Consider the following 26,381-nt stretch of genomic DNA (forward strand, 5'->3'; position numbering starts at 1 on the left):
AACAGATTACAGGCGACTGTTTTCTACTTTTCTCCTCTTGTCTGGATATCTGCAATTGAATTACTAAACGGCCTGCCCGACACCTGGCCTATATTCCATTATTAGCTCTGCCGACCTTTCTTTGGCATTGGTGTTTCTATAATTGTTGCAATTACATTAGAAAGTTTTAATTTAAATGGGAAACCCGTCCACAAGCCACACCTTCTGTGAAGGGATTTTCCCATAATCCCTATTAGGGTCCTTAATAATGCATTATACTTCAGATGCCACCCGTTTGTATTCTACATTTTAAGCGAGTTTCCTATAGGGCTTTACAAAATCTCAACTCCAAATTGCGTTCAATATTAGTACCTGATTCTGACCTTCAAGAAGTAGAATTTTCGCCCACTTTTGAAGCAATCTGTAATTAGTCAGTACGAGTACACCGCATGGGATGCTCTCCACCTTGACCGGCCTGCCACGCCCCTCCGCTCCCAGCCGTCTGTTGACATAAACAGAAATCGAAACTGAAACTGAAACCGAAACCAAAGACGAACGCAAAACATAATGAACGCCAATGGCAAGCAAAAAAGCAAACCAACACATCGTAAACAGAGAAAACAACTCAGCCAGTCGCAAAAACCAAACACGTGACGCTGACGTCGACTGGGCTGGGGTCTGGGGGCTGGGGCTGGGGGCTGCTTGGTACAGATTGCCGTAGAGATGGTGGAACCTTTTTAGAAAGACGGCCAGCCAGACAGGGCCCCTGCAAGCTGACACAGAAAACGAGCCGAGTGGAGTCGGGTGAGGTTGAAAAGCGCAAATGGAGTGCGCTTGGCAACAGCACCGAGTCTGTTCTACCAGTTCGGATACGACTCTGTGTGGGCCCCGGCTTTTCTTCGCTTTTCTGCTGAGCCATGGGAAATGGGAACGAAAACCAAGTGCTTGGGCTGGGCATTGAGTAACACTATCAGGCGCAAGAGGAAATTCTCAATTCGATCGCAGCCAATTACTGCTGAACAAGTCGCTCTGAAGTGTTTGCATCGGAATCTGTTTCGCTGGCACATTCTTCGCGAACTGCATGTTTACCTTCTGGGTGGTTTGTTTTTGGAACAAATCACTGCTCGCCATAAACTGTTTTCGATCTTATCTCTCGGACTATTTTGTTTCACTATTCGGAGTCGGTAATAGTCGTCATTAAAGGCGCGTCCCACGACAACTCCGCTTATCGCTGGGGAACGCAGTAATAACCCTCAACTGCTTGGGGTTTATAGTTGTCATAAGGTTTCCCGCTCCGGTTGATTAATTATGAAATTAAGCTGTCAGATGGCTGCAACTAAAATAGTTGTTCTCACGGAGAACTGCATTTGCGAGTGCTTCGAACATTAATGACAACGAATCGGGTCTCAGTACTTAAACTCAAGCCTTTGGACAATAAATAATGGTAATGGGTAATCATTGCATCAGGGTCCGAGCTAACTCTCTATTGAAATGAATAATCAGCAGGGGCAGGCGCGCTGGGATGCTGCGGCAACTTGAAAGCATCGGAGTACGCCAATTAGCATCCCTCTGAGGAATCCCACGACCTCCCACTCCACCCACGCGAAGTGGCAGTGCGCTGCTAATTCCTGAGTGACCGCCAGCTCTTATCGCGGCTAGGAAGTGGTTGCTCAGCCTTGCGGGCTAGCTTTCTAAATGCCTCGCCCCTCCGCCGCCTCGATTGGAATGTCAATTGTTCGCCGGCCGACAGCTCTAATGAATCGCTTTGTTGGAGTCCAGAGCCAGTGACATTTGCGCTATCAGCCATCGGGTGTCGGGCGGAGTGACGCATCCATCATGGGGATCACGTGAGCACTGGTTGCACAAGCCCGCAAGCCCACAAGCCCGAGAAGAGCAGTGTCTTGGCCAGCTGGCAATCCTACATCACTTAACAGCAATTACCGCCCACTCGCTGTGCATTATTCAGCTGGCAAGTGCATATTCATAGGCTTGTTTGTGCACCAACTTGATATCAAGAGCCAAAGCCACCGAAGCAGAGGCATTTAGCATATTTGTAGTTTCGCACTGGTGCCCAGTAGTTGGAGGCGATGCGGGGGATATTGGTTGCCTTTGGAGCTCCTTTAATAGCTAAAACACTTCCAGCTCGACAAAAAGCATCTCCCTGCCGCAGTGCACACTACTCGTTGTTACAACACCCATTGATATTCAGCTTGGGATAATTTATGGCCCAGTCGTAATCTCCCAACCCGCTTATGTCACTTGGAACTGGGCGACCCCTCGCGACTGCACCCAGCCACAGGGGGTCTCCGCACATGCATTTACTCGCCACCCGTGCCACACTTCAAGCCTAAACGAAACAGAAAATTGTTTGAATGCCATTTCGGCCTTTGTTTTGCCTTAATTATTGTCGTTTGGCGCTGACGTCGCTTTGAGGCCGATATGCTCTTGCTGCCCGAGATACTTTTTGCTGCCTCTGCTGGCTTTTGTTTTCCGTTTTATTTGCAAACTCAGGCGCTGGCTTGGCTGTGCGGTTTCTTCAATTAAACAATAATTTCGATTACGTGACGAGAGTTCAACGTTTGATTGCTATTTGCACTGGCCGACTGGCTGTTTGAAAACAAAGTCCCGAAACGACCTTAGGAACGGCAGTGGAAGTCGGAAAATGCGGATGGAAGTCACGTAGTCGTGTCTGATCTCGGGAGGGACTACTTCTGGTGGAGTCTACTTGCATTAGAACAGGGTCTAGTTACAGCGAAGCAGCTTCATCGAACCAGCACCCGGCGCCTCAATGTCTGGCAAGTAGAAAGATGCACGGAAGCCCGGCACAGATACAGATACAGATGCAGATACAGAAAATAGATACAAATGCCAGGCTTCAGCTAATAATTAATAGATACAAGCGGGCGGGCATCAGCTGACTGCCAATGATCTGTGTCAGCCGCCCGAGTTATGCAAGAGCGGCTTGGCTAATTGCACGGTTGTGTATCCATCAGATACGACAACCTGCAGTCGCTCGGCATTGAGTCAGCGTGCCTGCATCGTGGCCGGTTGCAGTTAGCGCGAAAAGTCTCGCCTGCTGAAATTCCCCCGAACCGAATCTGAGTCTCTTTCTGGGATGCGCTCGGGAGGGATTCCAGCTTGTGAGTCACTGCGGCGACACCCATCTGCGTCATCCGTCGGAAGACCGCAAAATGAGCTCCAGCATTAGCATACTCTCGTGGCTAATTGCCTTTAATTTGCGGTGGAAGTCTATTAGATGCGTATTCTCGACGCCATATGCTCGATTACACAAGTTGCGGTCTGCCTTTGATGGGGTAGCTCGTGTGCAGCAGGGGTGGGCTGGGCTCGAGCTCACCCGGATTCAGTTTCATGCCACTTGTTGCTCCCGGAGGGTGTGTAAAGCGATCAAGTTTAATTGTGCTCGCCGGCAGTAGTGGATCTATGAGGTGTCGCTGCAAAATGATTCATGGAGCGCTTTTCAATTATTTTCTGGCCAAAAAGGTATATCGAAGAGTGCTGCCACTTATTTGGGTTTATTATCCAAAAGCGAATTCCATTTCTGCTTGAGTTTGCTTCTCATTTCTGAAAAATTCAACTGGCAGTCTATTCTGCGAAGCCAAATCTGGACATGTCAGTCCATCAGTTGCCATATGTTGAACACTGTTTCCCGTCCAGTCCCTCCACCCAAAGATTGTTCGCCTTACTTGCTTGGTTTTCTTTCTTCTACGACGACGAAGCGTAAACAACAAAATTAGCTTTTGCTTTTCGGGTTTTCGGGAGGGGGCGATCGAACCCAACGACCTTCACCTCTCGAGCCGGGGGATTGTTTGCCGAATCGGAAGAAAGATCTCTCGAAGCGACAGCTCATACCAACACAACAGGGATCTGCGAAGGCCTCCACCCGCTGTGGCCAGTCGATTGATATAAGAACTCTTCTTTCAGGTACCCAGAGATACCGAAAGACACCCAAAGGCGGCATCAATGTCGTTCAAAAGAAAGTATCTCTGCTAGCGCCGCGAGAGTGAGAGAGCGATATCCAATCGAACGAGTGAAGAGAAGCTACAGAAGCAGTAACCCAAAGATAACCCCAAACACACCAATGGCCACGAACTGCGACTTCATCGAGGAGCACGTGAAGCAGCAGCCGTCGGCCAGCGCTGCGGCAGAAGAAGTAGAAGGCGCAGCCATGGTGCACCAAAATGAGAACAAGGATCCCAGGGCGGCCAGGGAGCAGGACAAGCCGGAATCCCGGGCGTCCAGCTCCTTCCAGCCGTACCCCCCCAACGAAGACAGCTTCGAGTGCGCCTTCGAGTCCACCATGGACGACCTGGAGCAAGGCGTCCTGGACGGCTACGAAACGGACTCGGAGGCCAGTGCCAACGAGCACATCCCGGACTCCGCCTCCACCGGCAGTCTGGGCCAGCTGAGGGAGCAGCGGGAGGAGCGTCTGCGGGGCTTGCCCGGGACGCTGCACATCGACTCCGAGATGCTGAAGTGCCTGCCGCGTTCGAACTCCTTCGACTTCCACAGCAGCAGTGGCAGCAGCAGCGACGACGAGGACGACCCCGAGGATGACGAAGACGCGGACGGGGACGAGGTGCAGCACAGTCTGGGCTTGACTCTGAGCGGCAAGTTCGCCAAGGCTGACCTCTACTCGGCCCACCAGAGGCCCGGATACCTGCTGGCTCCCTTCATCGAGAGGCGTCGCTTGTCACAGTGCAAGGAGGAGGACGACGAGGACGGGGAGACCCAACAGACAGCTGGCGGGAGTTCTCCCAGCGATGCGCCGAAGGCGGAGCGGGCTTCCAAGGCGCCTCCGCGACCGCCAACGCCGCAGGACGAGGCCTCCAAGGAGCGGTTCAAGGACCTGGAGCGCCTTCGGCAGCAGTTCATGCACAAAATCGACAGGATCAACACCAGGAACATTGAGGAGAGCCAGGCGCCTCCGCCACCGCCGCCGCCGCCTCCCCCGATCCCAGCCACCATCCTTCCGAAGGCCCTGAAGGAGCTGCTGCACACCCAGGAGCCAACACCTGCACTCGCAGCACCACCGCCGCCCCCTAAGCCGGTCGAGCCTCTTCCCCCCAAGACACCAGTAACGCCAGTGTCCGAACCCGTTTCACCCCTGCCCCTGCCCTCCGAACCACCGCTGATCATCAAGGGCAAGTTCAAGGTGACCCTCGCCCAGGAGACGCCCGAGCTGCGGACAGAGGCCCAGAAGCTCAGCCAGCTGAGGGCCAGCTCCAACGCCCACACCATCAGCTTCCCGTCCAGCTTCGGCGGGTACTCCTCGGTGCAGGGCCTCTTCTCGCAGCGGTACGGCTCCAACCGCTTCCCCACCGCCGCCCCTCACCTCTCCAAGCAGTTCTTCGAGCCGTCGCTGGTCGAGATCCGCACCCCGGCCCAGAGCAACGTGGCCCTGAACGTGGCGGGACTGGCCAGCAGCAGCAACCACCAAAGCCTCACTTGTGATACAAAAAGCTTGGCCAGCAAGCCGCGCACTCCCAGCGAACGCGAGCTGGACGAGATCTGGATACGGCGCCAGGACGGGCAATCTGTGCCACTGGCATCCCAGCCCCAGCCCCAGGCGCAATCGCAGCGGCCCGTGTCCCTGGGCGGGGCCTCCACCATGCCGCGGCTGCTGAGGAACGAGAGCGGAGCCTCCACCACGAGTCCCTCCCGGCAGCTGACGAACTCCGGATCCGTCTCGGTTTCAGTGTCGGATGATGTAAGTTGAAGTACTTAGGAGGGGGTCGAATCTGGTCTAAAGTGGCACCGATTCTGAGGACAATGACTGAAGAGATGGCGCTGTTTACTCGGTTTTTAGCAAGAAAGAGCTAAAATAAGTCGAAGCACGTCAAGTCTTCCGTAGCATTGTCGCGGATCTGTACACTCCGGAATTTACTGGTCCCAAATGGGGTCTGTGTGTAATCTTTGTGTTCACACAACGCTCTGACGTCATCTGCCTTACTTGAGGGGTCTGTGTGTGCCAGTTTCATTACGGAGTCACTTAGCGAGTCATCGGATGAGAAGTCTACCATGGGAAGTCTTGAGAACTTCTCTGCCAATCTTATAGTCTTATAATGGTCCCTAAACTTTGAATCGGAAAGGGAACTGGAACATTTTCTTCTCTGACCTCACTTTCCATCAGTGGGGTGCGTTTGTGGAGCCTCCACTTGACCTGCACTTTGTCCGATCTCCAGTGCCTCCGCCCACTTTGTTTATCCAATATTAATAATCTGCCTGGCCGTTGGATCCCGCAGTTCCATAAAGTTGCCTATTAATAGCCAAAACAATAAGAGCGAGGCATACGAAATATTTCGCTTTGTCTTGGCTTCCTTTTCGGTCTTTCCAGTTTATTTGTTGCCTTTCCGACCGAAAGGTAAACACGGCGAAAAATCAGCTTTGGGCCTCGTTTTCAGCGGGCCCCATATGTCGGCTATATATAGTCGGCGGGCGGGTGCTTCTCCGAGTATCTGTTCGCTGTGGGATTGGTTTTGGGTGGCCGCTCTCCGCTCTTATCGTGACACAATTTGTCAACAGACCTGGCTGGAGCTTCCCGCCGGCGGGTGTTTGTTTTGACGGAATAATTACACCGAAAAAATACCCCAAGTTTCCTACCGACGAGGGTTATATTTCAAACTTTGCAACCTAAAGGGGCACCATACCATTTCCCCTTAAAGACAAACTATTCTCTTTTTTGTAGAAACCCATCTTGTGCATTATTCTCTCAGTGATTGTGTACAAATTTCCATATAAAAGAGGCCTGTTGATATTGGCCCGTCTTGGCAAACAATGACGTCAGTTTTGTCCAACGCCGCCACTCCCTCGAGCTCGAATCCCACTAGGGAATACTCGCCATCCCCTGCTCGGACTATTTTCGAGGCTGTTTAAATATTTGGAACAGCTGATATGAAGCCATGATCCAGTGGAATCGTATTGTACGATTTAACCCACATTCCCCGCCCTCCCCCTGTCTGTTAGCTCATCGAATCTGTCTGCACCTTCGGGGCACGTGACTTGCCACTTTGGTAATGGCCATAAAAACACGAAAACCTTATAAGAGACACCACCACAAAACAATTAAGTTTTCGGCATCGGTTTCATTGTAGTTTCGCTAAAAATAATCCAAATGACGGATTTTATGCAAAAAATAGTACTTGAAGATCGTTAATTTGGGGAAAGTTCGCAACAACTTCAGGAAGCAGATGATAGAAGCGGCAAGGCTTGCTTGAGGCCTGAGGCAAAGTAATTAAAAATCATTTTATGCAAATGGTCTATTTTTAGGCCGCAGGTCGAGAAGAACTAACTGGTATTCCTGTTTCTATTGTATCACAACAAGATATGTTTTCGAAGACTTATTTTAAAAGCGCATTAATGAAGCCGGTCATTAGTCAAACAAGTTTCCTTGGGGTTTCCCCAACTCTTTCAAAGAATTGTAGAACTGCTTAGTTTTTATTCTTGTTAGCCACTCACTGTTAAGACGCGGTTGTGATCCCCTAATGCGTATTTCTTCGGAAGGAAGGGAATACTATTCCGCGGCTGCCCAGGCAACCGTGGCTCCTGCTCACATTTCGTTGCAATTTTGCGTAATCATAGATTAATTGATTGCTTTCGATTGGAGGCGCCGCAGGAGTGGGAAGCAACAGGCAGCCAGCGCCAGGACAGGATAGGTCTTCCCGTCCTGGGCCCAATTAAACGGACGCATCGGGCGTCGTCTGGGCCTCCAATTGCTGCCGTCTCTCCGGGTTACGCCATTGAGTTGTGTATTGTGGCGAATAAATTGTATTTGTAGACAATTCGGCATAATTGCAGCAGCTGGGGCGGAAGGCGGGGCCAGCCAGTGGGCAGCCCGTGGGAGAGGTGCAGGATACGGGGAGATGGCCATCGATTGGCACTTCTTGCGAGCCTTTAGTTTTAGTTTGCCTCGGCCAGTGCCGCCAGAAACATGCAAAGTACTGTCCAGATCGGAGGCCAACTAGACGTGAACTCCAACCCGCAACAGACCCTTTCTCAAAAACGTCATGTTCGCTTCCAGGAACAGGATGGCAGCATCGGAGGACCCGGCGGCAGTGGACGCATGCCAGGATCCAGGCCTTCCAGCGCCCCCGCAGAGCCAAATGCCAAGGCGGCCAAGAAAGCCTACAAAAAGATGGAAAAAGAGCAGAGGTAAGTGTCTATCTCGTAGAATAATTGAAAAAAAGTAAAGGGCTGAAATGTAGAATATTTCTAAACTGTTCGCTAACAGAGAAAGATGAATATCTCGCCCCCTAATAAATATACATATAAATAAATATATCTTCCCATTAAGGATTTAAAGTTTTCGATTTAAAGTTGCATATATGTACAAGTAGGGAAGGAGGCACTGAACTAGTTGACTAGTTCGTAAAGAAATTTGAAAACTTTCTTAAAAATTTAGGTCCGGACCAAAAACAGTCAACTATTTAAAAGTGTCAGGAAAAATACAAGCATAATATGCCCCTATATTAAAGGGGCACTTTGAGGTCTTTTGAGATCACTAGAGTCTTTTCTCATCAACTAGTTCGTAGCAAGAAACACAATTGACATTCTATTCGATTCGGCCTTCAATAGGTTACTTTATTCCATCTTATTCCATCTTTGCAAGCTCCAGTTTCAGAATTTTTCTTAGGAATCAGCCGACTACATCTAATAGAACTGAACTGCCTCCTAACGGCAAGGATATATAACGATTGGCTCTAATATACTCTAAAAGAACTACCATTTGTTCTCACAAGATACATAGTAGCCATCACAGTAGCCACACTACAAACATATGTCTAAAACGACTCTGTTTTTCTTTTAATTGTAAAAGCTGTAGAATCCTTTGGATCTCAAACCCTCTGTCCTTAGGTTCCAGAAACAAAAGTTACGAGTTTTCGCATCAGGTCACACACTCTATATATATCATAGTCGCGCAAGAAAATGATTCCGAATGTTTCCCTCTTCCCTTCCAACAGGCGGCAGGAGAAGGAGCAGTCCCGACGCGAGAAGGAGGCCCGCAAGCTGGAGCGCGAGACGGCGCGACGGATCGAACGCGAGGCCGCCAAGCTGGAGAAGATCAACCGGCACAGCGAGAAGATCTCACGCAGCACGGAACGAATGGCCATGGCTGGCGGGGGATCGCGCTCCGGCTCCCTGGAGCGGAGAAGGAGTGGCGAGGACTCGCCGGTGCTGAACCAGTCAACCGTACACGGCATCGCCTCGCCCAACCGCCGGCCCACGATCTTCGATGTGTTCCGGCCGCGGGCCAAATCGGACGCGAAGCGGCAGAAGGAGAAGCACCTTCTGGACCCTTCCTCCGCCGACAGCAGCGCCACCAGCAGCACGTACTCCGTGTCCGGGGGCACGGCGCCCGCCCCGCCCCCTGCGGGAGCTGCGGGAGGAGCGGCAGGCGCTGGTGGAGCCGGGGGCCTTATGAACTCCATGAAGGTGGCCATGCAGAACTTCGGCCATCGCCAGCACCCCGCCGTGACGATAACTAACGCCGACGGCACAGTCTCCGCCAAAAGCAAGTACAAAGACGGCAGTGCCCATCCTCACCAAGGCAGCGATGCGCAGGTGAGTTAGCCAAGTCTGAAAGGGATTACCTGGACCAGCTGAACTAACTTTCTGACTTGTAGTATTACCACACGGTGACCGCAGTGCGTCCGCACGCCTCCCAGCGTTCGCCCATGACCAAGGTGATGGATCTGTTCCGGCACCGCTCCAACTCAGCGGTCAGCGAAGCCGACAAGCGCAAAGCGGTAAGTAATCCTTCAGTAGGTCCTAAGTATATTAGTTTGTTAGTTTATTTATAAGGCGTATTATCCGTATAACAGATGTTTTAGGAAACTTGCAAAGTTATCCGTATTTTACATACGTGTATAATATCTACACCGGTGCAAGCGCCACCTGGAGCCTAGCACGGTAACCTTTATTCTACATGAATCTTTATGGTTTGTCTAGAAGTATAGTTTCGCCACTTCCCGCCAGTGGCGCTTATTAACCCTAAAACAATATGACAAAAGTATTTCTTTTTTTTTGTAGAATCTTGTAGAATTCGAAGTATTCGTATAACGTATTAAGTAGTTATAATCGTATAATTAATATAATAAGTTATATAAGTTATAAGTAGTTATAAACAAGTTTAGGATTTTCTCCCTAAACTAGTTAAAATAAGGTTAGTTAAAATTATATTTTATGAAAGGTTCAGGGTATAGGTAAAGACTCAGTCAAGAAACATGAATTGAGAACTAGCGGGGTAGAAAAGTGGACGAGAAGCATCCAATCCAATCCCTTCTCGTGTTTCTTTTTCTTTATTTAAGAATGCGGATACTAATCTTCCCCTAGATAGGGTCTTCTGATTGATCGAATTATTTCATAGTTTGGAATCTATAAAGTTTGGGAGTCCGCATTTAATGGGATCTATTGGCGTGAGATTAAATACTTACGCAGCCATCACCGCCGAGTCCCAAGCAGTCTCGAGGAGCCCACTTGAGCCTTATCAGCGATAGCAGGCGTCATTAATAATCGGGTGCCCATTCAACGGGTGTCTATTAATAATTGTGAGCAATTTTTGATTCCGGCGATATGCCTCACTCGATCTGAGTGATAAGCTGCGCTTTTGTGTTATTGTTTCTGTCGCCAAGATACGAGGGTTCGACACCACAAAGGCCTCTGAAGAAACCTCCCACACACACCCGCACTGCGGGCAAATCCTTGAGAGCGAAAGCTCTGCCAGCAGGTGATCGCAACAGCTGATTCTCTTTCTTGGCACTCCGGAGCTTTCCTCGGACTCTCTCTCAGTTGACAGTTTTGGACTTTGCGGAAAAGTTGTGCACACACAGGCACTCACACTCGTGCAAATATTACGTATACGACAGCGTCGCCGCTGTTGCCGCTGTGGCTGTTCCGCGCCGTTTTCTTCTTTCGCACGCTCCGCGCTCGATGTTGATATTTTCAATTGCACTTCCAATTGGACGGCCGAGCAGTGGATTGCGCGCGTCTTGGTTCCTTTAGTTTTAACCGAAAAACAGTCAAATAGAACTCAGTGAGCAGTGCAACATAAACACTCGTTGTTCGGTTGGAACCAAAGATAATTCGGGCTGAGCGGTATTCAATATAATTTACGACCAAGTCCCCCAAACGTGACTGCAAAATCGTACAAATCCAGTGAAAAACAGAATATACACGCTCGTTACAGATGAGTCACCTTTGTTTAGTGGACTCTTGGCGGAATTTATTGGGAAAAGCAACTTTCTTGGCTCGGATCTGCACAATTAGCCATTCTATTTGATTCTAAATCTCGCATATTTATTCTCTTGTGTTTTGGCTGCCATTTAAGCACTAATGTGCCGCAGCAATTAATTCAAATTACCGTTCTCGCCTCTCGCCGTGGCGGACGAATTTTGTTTTTAATTTTCAAGTTCATTGACGAACCACACGCGGCACTTTCATATTCCTCGCAACAACCAACGCCGTGATTTCGTATTTATTTAATTGAAGGCACTGTCGTCCCCGGCATGGAAGGGGCTCAGTGCCGCAAGAAAAAGCCAAAAAATAATGAAGAGCCAAACAAATGGCCAGCATGTGATCCGCGACGGTGTGTGTTCTGGCTATTGTTCTATTATCGTATTCATGGACGTGCTAAACAGTTTCTGGCCGTGTCACTTTGGCGGCTTTGTTGTTGCCAAAGCCGCCTAAGCCGTTTCTTTAGTCGCCAATTTGTCAAGTGTCCAGTCCTCCGAAAGGAAGGGCACGAGTGTGTTTCGCGGGTGGATGATCGGCCACCACGGGTTTTTGGCATTTATGAGGGTGCTTCTGGCTGAGTGACAATTAGTTACAATTCGGAAATAAATTATCTGCCTCTGAAGGGTTCTAGGAACTGACAGAGTCGTGTTGGGCGAGCCACTCACCATCTCGACCCCTAGTCCTCACAGCTGCCAGTTCGCCTGCCGAATTTTCCATTTCGATCATTCGGTCACTACTGCGATTACCTACTAGTTTACGGCTCTAACTGGATGATATCACGGTCTTAGGGCCCACTCCCATCGATTACTTAACTCCCAGGCACCGTGATAAGCCCGAGGGTATTATTTGCAAAATGAAAATGAGGGGAAAACAAAAGGCTTATCAGCATTAACTGTAAAAATACACCTATAGAAGATTCGGCTGGCGAAAATTAATTTAGAATGCACGGCGGAAGAGGGACTAGCAGATAAGATAGTTGGAAGACGGGGCCTGAATAAATAGCAACTTTGGCAGATAGCTTAGAGTACTAACTGTAATGATAATTGGCCAGATGGAAGTAAAAGGCGCCCAATCGAGGTGGAAGTGTCGCCCATATCGAGTGGGTCGCAGCCAGGTTTCCCTAGAAGGCATATGCCCACTTATGTTCTAGTCCCACGAGGAAGTGCGAGAAAGTGAAATATTTTCTATTAGTCGCTGGTGAGGTTCTATTTTGGTGCTTGAGTCTCTGTTCTGCTTGTTAATCAATCACCTGTCAGAAGCGCATGCTTTTGGCAGGTTGTTGCGGTGGCATCCTCTCTGGGTACACAATAATATTTGCTCGATGTTTGTTTTCATTTCGACTCTATCTCACCCGCCTCGGAGGTCAACCACTTGACGAGCTGACTTGGTGGGGAAGCTTGCGATAATAGATAATAGAGGGGCTGGGGGTTGCCGCAAGTTGGGATTCAAGTGGCTATCAGAAAAGAACTGTGGCTGGAAGGCCCTGAAATTTTCCCAAAGAGTTACATAAATAGGCTGGCAACTGTTTTGGCCGAAAGTGTGACGCGCCTGCGCCCACCTGCGCCCACCTGCCCTCGCCAATTAACATGCCTCTGTTAGCCTCTGTTAATGAACAGCTTCTAATTTTGGCGTTTCTGGCCCGCAGAGCGATCTGCTTTTGTGGTCTGGCAGAAGTCCAACCAGACCTGGAACGCTAAATGGATCTAAATCGAAATTACTTATAACTGAATATTAAATTGTGGTCCCCGGGGGCTGCCCCCCTCCCAGCCCTTGCAGCAGCATTGTTTCTCTAAAATTCTATTCCGTGTGGCTCTGTTTGCCTTTGCTCGAGCAGCTAATTAACGTTAATGACTCTTACATTCTGTTTGCGTTTTGTTGTCAGCTCCCCGGAGTCTGTTTGGGCCAGTACTCTGGCGCTGTATATTTATTAAATTTTCCGCTGTTTCTCCTGCTAATATTGACGATCTCATAAGGTCTGAGGAAATACGTAGAAACTGAATATATTCCCGAACGTGTAATGTCCCCAGAAACACTTTAGATTGATAGTCAAAAAATAAAACAAAGTAGTGCCGCAGACAAATAGATCACATGCACATGCTGGGAAAAAACGCCAAAGGCTTTGTAATATCAAGTATACGACATGTGTGTGTAGAGATTGGGGCTGGGCTAGGAACTCTTCGTGGTGCTAAGCGGGTTTCAAAATTAGTGAGAGATTAGAGCTTGGGGCTCAGTTCGAACTTGGGTTTGTGAGGTGAGACATGGTGCTTCGTCTAAATATGAGATTCGAATATTTGCAGTTACTGAACATGGTCAGCTTGGTACGTAGTCTAGAGTTATGGGTTTAGAACTAAACATACGTGTGTAGGTCCTATTTCTCCTTCGTTAAAAAACTATTTCCTGCTATGCGAATTGCTTTCCATTCAATGGAAGCTGTTGTGGGAACCTTTCAATCAAAGTTTTGTCAATTTCAATTGGGCGACACACGACAGGCAATCAAGCCGGCACGCCTCCTCTCAAATCCAATGAACCTCTTCAGCGTTCAATCAACTCTAATGCGTCAGCAGATCTTCGCCGGCTTGACGAGCATGTTTGTTCTTATTTCTTAATTAAAGAGTTCGGGGTCAAGGATTAATTCGCGGGGTGATTGGGCAAGGTAGCGAGTCGGATGAAATTATACTTCTGCTCCATATCTGGACAAGTGGCAGTGTCATTATTTCATTTATGCCTCCACTTCCGCGAGCAAAAATAAACAAACAAGAAGGAAAATCTGGAAAAATGCCTGCCGCTAATTAAAAAATATACATAAATTTACTGTTCTTTTGCTTCGCAAGCACGCGAATTTGCATAAATTGTGACTTGTCGCATTCAGAATCTTACGGTTGAGAGTAATAATCAAAAAATGCCTGAAAATTTTGATATTGGCCAAGAAAAATCAACTGTACAAAGCGCCACCTGGCGTTGAGTAGCTGAAGTGGCTGTGCTGCAAAGCGGTTGAGCTCAAGCAGTAAACTGCTTGCGTGTCACTACTGCTTTTTCACTTCATGAAAAATTGTATTTTTTTATTTTTTTTTCGCCATTCATAATATGAGCCTAAAATTATTAAAAATTGTCTTGTGCAGATAAACTTTTATAGCCCATTGAAGGCAAACAAAATAAGAAGGTGTAGTGAAAGAAATATGAATCACCAGAGGTGACATTATTTGAAACAAAAGTAAATAAAAACAGTGATAAAATGTCGGCGGTGAAGCGGTGGATATATCGCCACACGCACTCCAGCAGTTCGGCCACGCCCCCCGGCCCTCCGCCCGTCTCGCCCACCACCAAGACCCGTCGGGGGCGCAGCCACTCCCTCGATGTGCAGTCCCTGCCCGGCATTCGGGCCATGATGGCCAACGTAAGGACTAATTTAAGACATTAAGTTAGAATAGGAAACTTTGCTTCCAGCCTAGCCGGTAATTCAATGAATTTTGTTTTGTTTTTTGCAGCGAGCGGCGGCGCACCAGCAGCAGTTGGCCGTTCAAAGTGAGTAGACCCTTCCGTTTAGACCCGTCGAACAGCAAGCGCACCTTACAAGCCCCCATTACCAGTCCCGGGGCCCCGCAAGCCCATTTAATTCAAATGCCCACAGCGAAGCGCCAAAGTCAAGTCGACCTTGACTTTGAAATAGACGCAAACCAAAGCCAAACAACAACAACCACTCGTCGCACATATCTTAAACAAACTGCGAAAACTAAAACAAAGCAAACACCGACAAGAGTTCGCGCCAAATAAAAATCAGAAGCAGCTCGGGTGGAGTTTCAGATACATGCATACATGCATACATGGGGGACAGGTCCGAATAGGCAAACAAATCACTTTACATATGTAAATGCCAAGTGCGGATTGGACTTTTCAGCGTTTTTATTTATTTGCCTGGCCGGAGCGAAGAGATCGAAAACCCAAAAAATTAAATAAACAAGAGGCAGGGGAGTAATAAATTCCAGTGCGTGGGTGTGGGAACATCTGTCACGGCGGAAATTTTTGTTGTTTTCGTCCAAATGTTGGGGAATAGTACGGCTACACTGCTGAGCTAATCAATGGAAATTAGTCTTAATTAAGGGGCTTATTTATTAGTGTTTTTAAAACGTAAAATTTATCAAGGTAAATACCTTTTAATAAAAACATCAAGTCCGCCTATGATGGATGGCTTTATTAAAATGGAATTTTCTCGCTGGCGCGCATTACAAGTTGTATCAAATAGACCCCAAGAATACACCATCGACGCCATTTCCTCAAGTTCAACAACAAGAAGAGCATTAAAGACAATTGTGCGCGAATAGACAGACAACAACAAAACGACGAAACTTTGTTTACTATTTTACAGCTATGCAGCAGCCAAGAGTCGAAAGTATGCGATAAGGGTGCGCAAGAGCGGTGGATAAACACAAAGAGAAGCGGGCGAGTGCACTGTTGGTCGAAGAGAGGAGAGAGAAGTGCAAACCAACTGTTGCTGCTGCCTGGGATATTTACCCTCTGGCTGACCTTGAAAGTTCCACAAGCTGCGTGTACAGGCTGCACTTTTTGCTGCTCCTTTATGCTAAGCTGCAGTTTCAATGTCAGCCTCGAAAAGCAAAAGCAAGGAGGAGGCTGAAAACAGGCTCTCTCGATCGGCTCTCAGCTCTTGTGCGGTGCATTTTATTTTGTTTTGTGCCACCACTTTTATTTATTTACTTTGTTTTTTGGTCTTTGTTTATCATGTATTTCGCTCTACCCCTTTTACTCTGCTTGCGGCCGGCTGTCGGCATATCAAGTGTCTCAAGTCTCGGGCCATGACGTAATGCAATTGAATCACACGAGAGCTGTGCTGCAAGAGTGAGTGATGGGAGCGGGGGGTGGGCAGGTGAGAGGGGATCGTAGGATGCCAGACCGGGGCGTAGAAAGCACATTAAATAGTGTTTTTTGCAACCCACAAACAAATCTCAAGCGGCATTGATTTTGAAGGCAGCCCAGACGTTGTAAATACGTTCATGTGTGTGGGTTAATGCTGTTTTCGTTGTTGTTGCTGTTACCTCATGTACGCTGGCAGTGGCGTAGGTCTTGGGGGGGATAAAGCTGTACACCTTTTTGGTAAACAAACACACTGTGACCAAGATATCCAAGACCCCCTGCGATAAGCTCGTACCTACGACACTGGGCCCGTGACTGATTTTTTACTCTCAAGCAGCATAAAAACGCCAACGCCAACTGCGCAGTCGACGGTGCTAGAACTAGAGCAGACTCGGTGGCTGCAGACGTGACGGAGAGGCCGACCGACCCACTGAGAGGCAGAACCAACACCCCCGGAGAGCGGCGAGGGGTGCCAGAGGCAGGCTATGCTAAGGGCTTGTTTTCGGCCTCCTCTGCCTACGTGCGTAACGGCACACACAGCAAGAACCAACAAAAAGAACACTAGGTCCAATGAGCAGCACGAAAAATAGACAAGGAGAGAAACAACAAATAACAGAAAACAGCAAAGCTTAATGCCCATGTAAGACAACAACAGAGGCCTGAGGGTACAGTGGGCTTTCTATAAATATTAATCTTTAATCCATTATTTCTTTTATCTTTTACCTGTATAGTATTTATTTTTGAGTTTTTTATCACAAAAGTAGCTAGGCTTGTTACAACACCACATATTTGAGTGGGGCCCATTTCCTTCCAACAGACGGCTGTGCCAGCTAATGAGGTTGCACTATAGATCGAAATTCCGGGGTTGGGCAATCGAGAGAGCGGCAGTGGCGCGGAGAGAGTTCCAGAAAGAAACGAAAACAGAAAGTGTTTTGGAATAGATGCGATCGCTGGCGACTGCCACGGCGGTCAGCTGACGGCGTGGAGTGCCACGCCCCGCAAAGCCCTGAGCAGGCCCTAATCAGCCACGATTTGGTTATCTATCCGCCGCCTTTTCGGTCTTCTTGCTCGCTTCTCCGCGTTTGCTTTGCTCGCTTGATTTTCTGTTGTGCTCACCTTTTTCTCGCGTTACAGATAAGGCGTGTGTATTGGTATCAGCCGCCTCGTACATAAGTATCTACGTATGTACAACCGTAAGGCGGAGAGGCCGCACTCACGCACACAACCGCAAACCGCCTCGCCGGCTGGCACACAGATACAAGGCCTTATGTGGCGCAGGAACGTTTGTATCTGTATCTTCGAGCGAGTGTGGATTGCGCTGGCTCTGAACCGCATGGGCGGCCTCTGAGTATTCATTTCGATTCCAACTGCCGGCAGAGTCGGATGCTCAGCTAACGTCGCAGCCAGCGTCCCCACGTGATTCGTTAACAGTGACTTCGATTAGTGAATTAATTAATACCCGCACTTGGCTCGGCCAGAGTGAAATATCTGAACGGTTGGCAAGCGGTTGAATTGGGGGAATTGATAATAATTCTTAAGAAATTGCCCACCGCCAAGCAGCTGACGCTGGCGCTGTTGATGGCGAGCGTAATTATAATATTCGAAAACATAATTAGTTTCAAACAAAGAAAACTGGATTTTCGACAACACAAATATTTCCAACCGCTCCGCTGTATAAATATGCATGAGCGGGCTGTTTATGGTCAAATCAGACATTAAATCTGTGCTGTGCCGGAGTGGGCTGAATGTGCGTGGAAAACCGTCACGGATGTTCAAAACCAACATTCCAGGCGGGGAAAACTGTGTTCAGAATTGTGAAGTATTCATAGTGACAATTTTTAAAAGTGTACCTGGATGCGAAATCAAACCAGTCGATAAGCCTTCTCGCTAATTAACACGATAATCCACATAAAACAAAACGTAAACACAACAAAAGCAGAAATCGATGAAAAAACAAGTTAAGAGCTAAACACCAGCCGAGGGATGTGTAATTGCCATAAAAATTAAACCGAAAAGATTCATTTAGAGCGGCCGAGGCAAGGCAGAAATAGCAGGGACCATGTGACTGAATCTTATAAATAAAATAGACCAGAAAGCAGTGGGTGAGGTGCCAAAGAGCCCCGAGTGCCAAATTAATTCGGATGGTCGGGTTTCCGTGAGGTTTTTCATTTTCCTGGAATAAGTGTGTGTGCTCTTCTAGAACTACGATAGGTGGACCTCGAGTTTCGGAATGAATTCGTGATAAACAATCTCCATACCGGCAGCAGTTTCAGTTTCAGTTTCTCCCAGTCCCCCAGAATCGGTGTCTTGGCTCTTCTCGCCGTCCGACATTTGGGCTCTTCTTTTGTTTTCGCCAAATAATATTTAAATAGCCGAGAAAGAGATTTGATTTATAACCGAGGGGCGCCAATCGGCTGCTGTTTTCTAGGTGCTGGTGTGACGTAAGCGAAAGCTTGTCCGAGGGTGATATTTTGATGTGTGACTGTGACTGTTTCTGTGGGGCTCGCTTTGCATAATAAACCATAATTAAGATTGGATAAAGTCAAACGATCTGGAAACGGGCTCTGCAGGTGTTTGCCTGATCACTGCTCCCTCCCAGATATAAATAAATTCAAAATTCTTTTTATGGCCAATCGAATGTGAATGCAGTGCCGAGGCGGGTAATTTGCATTTTTGTTTTGGGACTTTCGGGTGCACTGAGAGGGACGCATCCGGATTTTCAAGACAGCCCTAACCCACATCCGCAGTTGTAGTTGCGAGGGCCTCCACAATCAGTCTCAATAGCGCGAGCCCCATTCGGCGGATAAGCAATTGAAATCCGCTTGGAATAGGTCAGTTTCGGATTCGGTTTCCTTCGCCATCGCTTGGAAGGCACAAACCGGCCGTTTGCTGCGTTATTGGTTCGTTCTCCAAGAGTAAACAAATAAGGAGCCGCAATCGCCATATTTTGGCCCAAAAACACGCACGCTATGGGCCTTCAGAGTGCCGAAATGAATGAATTCTGAATGAATCTGTTTTGCAGCTAATCCAATTCAAATTTATGTGCGGCAGCAAGCGGTTCGCAAGTGTTCCAGGAGGGCCCTCCCAGTTTGTTTATTTGGAGGCCTCCATAAATGAAATTAAATTTCGGCCGTCGTCTCGAACGAGATAAACAACAGCATGTGGGCAGAACCCCCTTTTCGCTCTCGTTGGCCCGGAAGGGGGCAGACTAGCCGGAGTCGGGGCCCGCGGGGCGGTGCCGGCGGCCGGAGGCGTCGAAATGAAAACACGGCAACGAAGAAATTGCGCAGCAGAATCGTTCTCGCTGCGCTTTATTTTCGTTTCTTTCCCCTGGAATTTCGTTTTTGGACAACAACCACCGGCGAAAGAAGAGAACTCCGGCCTTCTCCGAGAGAGTTGCCAGAACTTCTTGAAGGTTTTTGCGCGCGACGCAAAAGCCGCCAAACAAGCTCGACTTCGGGACACATTACACTTTTCCTCTTGCCCCACAAACCCTGTATCTGTGGGATACAGGGTGGGAGTGTGTGTGCGAACCTATGCGAATAATGTTTGGCCGTCGGGGGAGTGCCGCGGCTATGCCATTGCCTGCCAGAGTACTGATGTAACAGTGACTCGTAAAAGTTTTACGATCTTGTGAGGTTTGCCTATGGCGGAGTTCTGCCACAAGGCGCCGCGATTTAATACCGGTATTATGCACCTCCCCAAACGACCTTCAGCTTTCCCCATTTATTTCCACATTTCCCAATTGCATTTTCTCTTATTTTGACAGATACTTTTCCGAAAACAAAATTACTAGAAATAGCAGCCTATACTTGAACTTTTGAGGCGTAGAATGCAACAAAGATCGCGATCCGCTGCGGTGGATAGATTTTAATAATTTCCACTCGAAACCTGTTACGGCCCCGAAATAACGACAGGTTTCCTACGAAACTTATTAGTCTGTTTTCGAAAGTCTGTTTATTTTCCGAGACTAGTTCACTGAACCTGTGCTTCCAGAAGCTTTCGGTTCAAGTTTGTATCTGGCAGATGCACTCCGTGCACTCGGATCATCAATCACTCCGAACGCCAAAAATAAAGTGCACTCCCGCCTAACGAAACGCTTTGGGATTCGTACTTGGAGATTAAATCTGAGGCTTTGAAGCGCAATGTGTGTAGATGTTTGCGCGGCAGCCTTTTTGTTTGAGCTTGTTCCCTGGGAATTGGGTCAAGACGAGGAACTTACTCTAAACGGCAATTAAATTTCTGAATTATTTCGATTTGTTGCTGTTTCAGTTGCTGGTGTGGATGCTCAATTATAGCCTCAGCCCGCAACAACATAAATATTTCATATTGCTCCCCCCTGAGTGCCTGTCTGACGATTGTTGTTTCTTATCTGCTGTTCTTGTTGTCGTTGTTGTTAGTGAGATTGTTGTTCATGCTGTGTTGCCTTAATTACAACACGTTGCGATTGCTGTTGTTGTAATGCGGCTATTTGCTTGCTCTTGTTGTTGCCGCATAAATTTTGTAGCGCACTTAGCATACAGGGTGTTCTCCAAAGACAGAAGATACTCTAAGGTTGCAGCTTTATTAGCTTTTCTCCCTAATTGTTTAAACCTCTCCCATTTCTCCATTATTCGGGCTAAGCATTCTTGGTAATTCGAGTCCATTTCTCTCGCTTAATTGCATTCACGCCAACGGCTCGGGGCTTAATGAGGTCCCCAGGCGGTCTCCACGTGGACTTCGTCTTGGACGACGAGGCCGCTCCGCGCCAGTTTGCGTCCCGGCCAGAGCTTGTTAAGACCCGCGGAACGACCTCTGCCGCCACTCCCGACTGGACGTCGCACGTCAGCGCCTGGCCACGCCCGCAAAATGTCCACACACTCGCAAGGCGATTGTCCTTGAACTGCTCTGTGTCACTAAATCCTGTATCATATGGCATCTAGAACATTATCGAGGAACGAGCTGGTTGGGCAACAGTGAGCCCCAATAAAGGGGGAAATCCGAGAGACCAGCGAGATCCTAGGGGCATTAAGTTCTGCACTTGAAACTAAAGAAATGCGCTAGGCAGGGCCGTTATACAACCAGATAGTGCCACGTATTCGAATGTATCTGATACTCGAAACAATCGCGAGGCCCTTAAACGTGACTTTCTTGTTTTCGCTGCTCTGCTTTGTGTGAGTTACTAATTTAAAACACAAATATCGAGTGCAGCGGGCAGATTTTAGCACGCAGCTCTTTATATCGGCAGTGATTTATATCGGGGTATATATAGACCCGAGATTACAGATGCACAGTATATGTGTGTAAATCAAATACGAGAGTTGCTAAAAGTCAAACACACCCACTTTAAAAGCCGCTAATTGGCATGCACGGTTGCCTATGATCGCTGCTGATACGGAGGGATGGTAGAACGAAGATCGGCTGGTGGAGGAGAAAGCAAGTGACCTTGACAGCGTCCAGGGCGGGGTGGCAACCCGAACAGCTTTCGATGGCCATCAAGATACAAGCAATTGGTCAACAGCGAAATGCTCAAATTTGCGGCGCACTTGAGTGGGTAAACACATTGCAATTCGCGGAGGCAGCCCCCCGCAGGTATCTTATGCAAACTAAATGTGGAATATAGTTTATATTTGCCCGCGACACACACTCACATATCGTATATCGACTTCACAGTAGGGTTGTTGGTTTTTGAAAAAATATCGTATTGATGATATTTGCTGTGAAAAAAATATCAATCGATAATATTCAGAAATATCACCCAAAAAAATCGATATATCGAGTATTTTCGATATTTTTTATAGTCAGCTAAATTTGAAAAAAGGTTATTTTTAAATTTAAAAAAAGGTTTTAATATGTGTTTTTATCCGCCATGAACTGCAAATAAGACATATTTTTTTATTTAAAAAGTGAATTGAAAAAACAACAAATATTTATACCCACTCTCAAGCAACTTTTATTTAAGTTCTTTGAAATAAAAAATAACAAAATTATTAAGGACATTGTATTCAAATTTATTTATAAAAAAAACTTTATACAAAAAAAAAAAGTTTCATGGAATTCATGGAATATGTACTTAATAATTCTAATTACTTAATTCTCTTATTTAATGCTCTTAATTACTCTTAATTACAAAATAAATCTTTCTTCAATGATTTAAAAAAAACTCTTTCGGTTATATGCTGGTCTGTCATTCGACTACGGGAGTCACAGACAATACATTTAATGGCAGAAGCCAACCGTTCAGATGGAACCGAACTTCCAGGCGTGATAAGAAAACTTAAAGCAACCTTCGCTAGCATCGGCATCGTTGAAATTTGTGAGTTCCAGAATTCCAACGGATTTGTCTCCCAACTACAAAATGGCATACTCAAGTAAACCTGCATTTCCTTTCTTTCGCAACAAATATCGGAGAACACCAACTCAAAAATATTATTATCGACTATTTTTGCCCAAAAAATATCACGATAATAATATTTTTTTAAGAGAAAATATATCGATATATCGATATTTTGATATATTTCCGACATCCCTACTTCACAGCCACTAGCCACTAGCCACTATATAGAAATCGTACGTTCGCAAGCCCCAAGACTGATAACAAAACAAGAATAACAATCCAACTGTTTGCTCATCGCCCGCCCTGCTAGATATGCACACACTCCGAAAGAGCCATCTATGAAAAGCGAATACCTACACACGTTCTGTATCCGAGTGGACTTTCCTACAGTCAACAAATTAATTCGTTGTACGATCTGTGGAGAACCTGTGAGCAATTAATAGTGTTTTTCTGACTCTCGGGCTGTTTAAGTATTTTGTTTTCGAGGGCCGCGAGGATGATAGTCCGCAATTTCGCTAATTGTGCATTTTTATGTTTTCGCATGCGGAAGTTGTAAACTGTTCGCCAGGGGCCAAGGTTCAGCGAGCTTACAGGAATACGAAAGGCAGTTAGGACTGTAGAATCATTTCCAGGGGCCTTTGTTTTGTTCTATTCTTGCCTCCATTTCCAATTGCGTGCCTGCCAGCCCGGCAGCCCGCCAGCCTGGCAGCCTGCTTTCATTACGCTTGACATTAACATTTTCATTTTTCACTCGTTGTCCCGACAACTGTCTGCAGTCCGTCGCTCTCCCCGACCTGGTTCCCCATTGTTCCTGGTTCCCCATTGTTACATTGTCCTTGAGAGCGCGGGGGCGGAACGTGGTGTAATCCTCCCGGCTTAGCTGTGTGACTCTTTCTTTTCGCCATCTCGATGTCGCATCTTGGCCAGAAGCCAAAAGTCAAGTTCAATAGCAGCCACGCGGCGATACAGCCACGCCTAAAAGCCACAAACTAGGCTCGTAAAATCTAATTAGCACGCCGGACAACCTGCCAAAAAATACGGTTCGAGTAGAGCCTCGTGCATGATTTGCATGATTTTCCAAGTCCCATTTCCATTGACGTCAGCAGGGGGGGCTAATAAATAAAGCATTGTGAAGGACTCTGAGGAGCTTGGGGGCAGCGGGGCAGCAGGCTTTGGAGAATAGATAGCCAGAAAAATAGCCAAAACCTGGCAGACTCATCATTGGCCTCGGTAGTAGCCGGCTAGTAACAGCCTGCAAATCATTAAAGATGTGTCTAACCCGTAGATACATTGTGCAACGAAAAGTACAAAAAACAACTAATATACTTACATTGTTTAATAGAAGTACAGACTTCGATTAGTTATTTAATTTCTCACACAACTTCAGCTAATCGGTAAAATATGGGAAGAAAAATCCATTACGAGTTCTCTGAACTCCATTTCTCCTCTCTGGGACGGTCGATATTCCTCTGTCGTGACTACTTTTGACAAATCGCCTCTCGTGACGTCAGCAGACACGTAACTATGTTTAGGAGGAGCTGTTTGGTTTTGGGCGCGTGAACCTCATGTGTTACGGCCCTTGAAAGACAAATACCCAGCAGATAGCTGGGCAATATAAGAAGTAGTTTTGCTGGGAAACCGCTCCGCAAACAGCCTCAGTGCGCGTTCAATGCCAGCGCCGGGTCAAAGATCAGCGGATAATATAGATTCAATTGCGCGGAAAACCCGAGTCGAGCCCCTTTTCCCCTTCGCACTGTTGTTTGCCTGCCGGGCTACTTCACCTGCTGTTGGTTATGCAAAGAGCCAGTGGGCTGCCAATGTGAATCAGATGTCGGACTCCATTAGAAGGGTAAACAAGCAGCGCTGCACTCATTATTGGAATTCAAAGCGTGCACTGGAGGAAAGGCACAGTTTGTGGAGGTGTAGAAGGTTCCACCGATCGCCTGCCATTTGAAACTATTTCTCTCAGTGCAGCTGGGTGAACTTGTTGCTGCCAGGAAATCTCGAGTCGGTTGCCGGCTCATTTCATTTGCAAATTTCGCCGGCTGTGTGCGCTGCAAACAGCAAATACCGGCCACCGGAGAAGCTCCACCTGCACACCGATCCCCGAGCCGTAAGACCACCTCTGTACCTCTCCGTAGCTGCTGTTATATAAGCCAAACGCGTGAGTCGAGTCAACGTTGAATTGCTTCCAGTGCCACTGCCGGCCGGGCCGACTCATCCCAGGGGCGTCAAAGGTCTTCTCCGCCAGGCGATGTTTGTTCCCACTAATTCGTAGTTGCTTCAAAAGCAGGGACATTGCGAAATTCAGTTCAAATGAGTCACCACAAGTCGGGTGTTTCGCTTTAAATATAAAACTGCACAAAAATGAATATTTATAGAGTTGGACTTTGGAGACTTGCTTATTCGATTGCCCGATTTGGCTTTCCATGAAACTATAAAAAAAGATACAGTAACTGTCCCTTAAAAATGGCAGGTGAAACATGGCAGGTGTTGGCTATAATTAACTATTTATTAATCCTTAGACGGTGCTTAGGTTTTTTATAATTCATTTTTGATCATTTTGAGTTTGAAAGCATCAGGTGGCAATATTTTTTGATGCTTCTACTGGATGCTAACTACTTGATGTAAACTACCTCATAGATATTGTATCTTGCTATGAACTATATTAAAAGCCTTTTTGCCACATCCTAGGCGACTTTTAGATATTTCCTAGAAATATTACACATCGCGTTCGAAGAGGAAAGGAAATCTTACAGATCAGTTGCTCAACCACCTGTCGGGGCAGTGCAGACTTTGTCAGCACGTTGCCAAAAATGCACCTCACTGAGGGACATGTTCTATTCTATTGTACCGGATAATCCCTCGCCGCACCCCGACCGTCAAGGTTGCCTTGGTTCCGCCGCGTTTCCGCTTCTTCTCGCAGCCCAGACCGAAAACTAATTAACGGATGGCATCGGCGAGCCAAGTGCTGTTCTACGTGCCGGCGAGGGGGTGTCTGCCACTGCGCTTCCGGTTCTAGTCGGCATCTCTCCGCACTCGTGTAGCGGCGTTTGCATTTGTTTAATTGCACGGCTCTAATGATGCGGAAACGACAACAAACGAAGCGGGGGAGGTGCCTGGGGGGCGGAGCACACAATGCCCGCCCACGACAACTGGACGAGGCACTTGCATCGAGTCATTTCGCAAGTGGAAATGGGTGTCGGCACTCGGCGGCCTCTGGTGACAGTTTTATGGGCTTGTTTTTGGAACGAGGCAAGGACTGCAAGGTTGCAGCTAAGCCCACAGTTGGCAGCGCTCCGGGTTCAAAGTTTTGCGCCAAGGTCGTGACCTGTGTGCATTGCCACGTAGAATGGGGGAAATTAAAGAAAACTCGAACGGAAGGCGGAGGTCAGCGACTTGTTCGAAGGTCGCTGCGTGTCGAAAATCAATTGTATTTTTGTGACAGTGACCAAAGTCCCGAAAAGGAATCCATTCGAGTGATGGCACTTGAGTGTGCCACACTCGCTTTTTCTGATAGCCAGGCAAGTGCTATTCCCTCCAAAAGCTGGCAAACAACGGGGCTGAGTGTCAAACTTCTATCCAAAGGCGAAGATCGAGACCGTTGCCCCGAATACGGTTATATCATGGGGCTGTCGAGCTCTGAGCAAGAACTCCCCCCACAGCCCCCACTGGCCAGGGAGCAAGTTCAAATATTTGGCCCGCAATCTCCGCTCCGCGCTCTCCTATGCCGAGCTGATTCATCGGGTTATCCGCTTTCAGCGTAAACAAGCAAACAGAAGTCAGCAAAAATAAAGCGGGGTCTTAGCCAAACCCGAAACCGGAGGAGCCCGAAAGAGCGAAAATTAACACAGAAGACCGACTCGAATCGCACACCTAGCACATCCGACAGAATGTTGCCCGCATGACCAGTGCATGACGGCCGAGGGCGGGGGCGGGCGGGGTCGATATTTATTTACACATATCCGAT

At 47.7% G+C, this 26,381-nt stretch overlaps 1 protein-coding gene across 7 annotated transcripts in view; it reads left to right on the forward strand.

The window, feature by feature from the left end:
- The window catches only part of SNF4Agamma (SNF4/AMP-activated protein kinase gamma subunit), a 59,724-nt gene that overhangs the window by 19,583 nt on the left and 13,760 nt on the right, over positions 1 to 26,381 (forward strand). For 3 of the 7 annotated variants that reach the window (XM_070280776.1, XM_017249354.3, XM_017249353.3), the window contains 5 exons: positions 3,922 to 5,707; positions 8,018 to 8,148; positions 8,958 to 9,558; positions 9,621 to 9,743; positions 14,715 to 14,751. In XM_070280776.1, the coding sequence (XP_070136877.1) occupies positions 4,079 to 5,707; positions 8,018 to 8,148; positions 8,958 to 9,558; positions 9,621 to 9,743; positions 14,715 to 14,751 (2,521 nt within the window). In that variant the 5' untranslated portion in view covers positions 3,922 to 4,078. Of the gene's footprint in view, positions 1 to 3,921; positions 5,708 to 8,017; positions 8,149 to 8,743; positions 8,886 to 8,957; positions 9,559 to 9,620; positions 9,744 to 14,446; positions 14,624 to 14,714; positions 14,752 to 17,446; positions 17,591 to 26,381 lie in introns of those variants that run through there. The other 4 variants (XM_017249356.3, XM_070280777.1, XM_070280779.1 and 1 more) reach the window with 4 other exon arrangements.

Source organism: Drosophila bipectinata, chromosome 3R (genome assembly GCF_030179905.1).
Source record: "Drosophila bipectinata strain 14024-0381.07 chromosome 3R, DbipHiC1v2, whole genome shotgun sequence".
NCBI classification, from domain to species: domain Eukaryota; kingdom Metazoa; phylum Arthropoda; class Insecta; order Diptera; family Drosophilidae; genus Drosophila; species Drosophila bipectinata.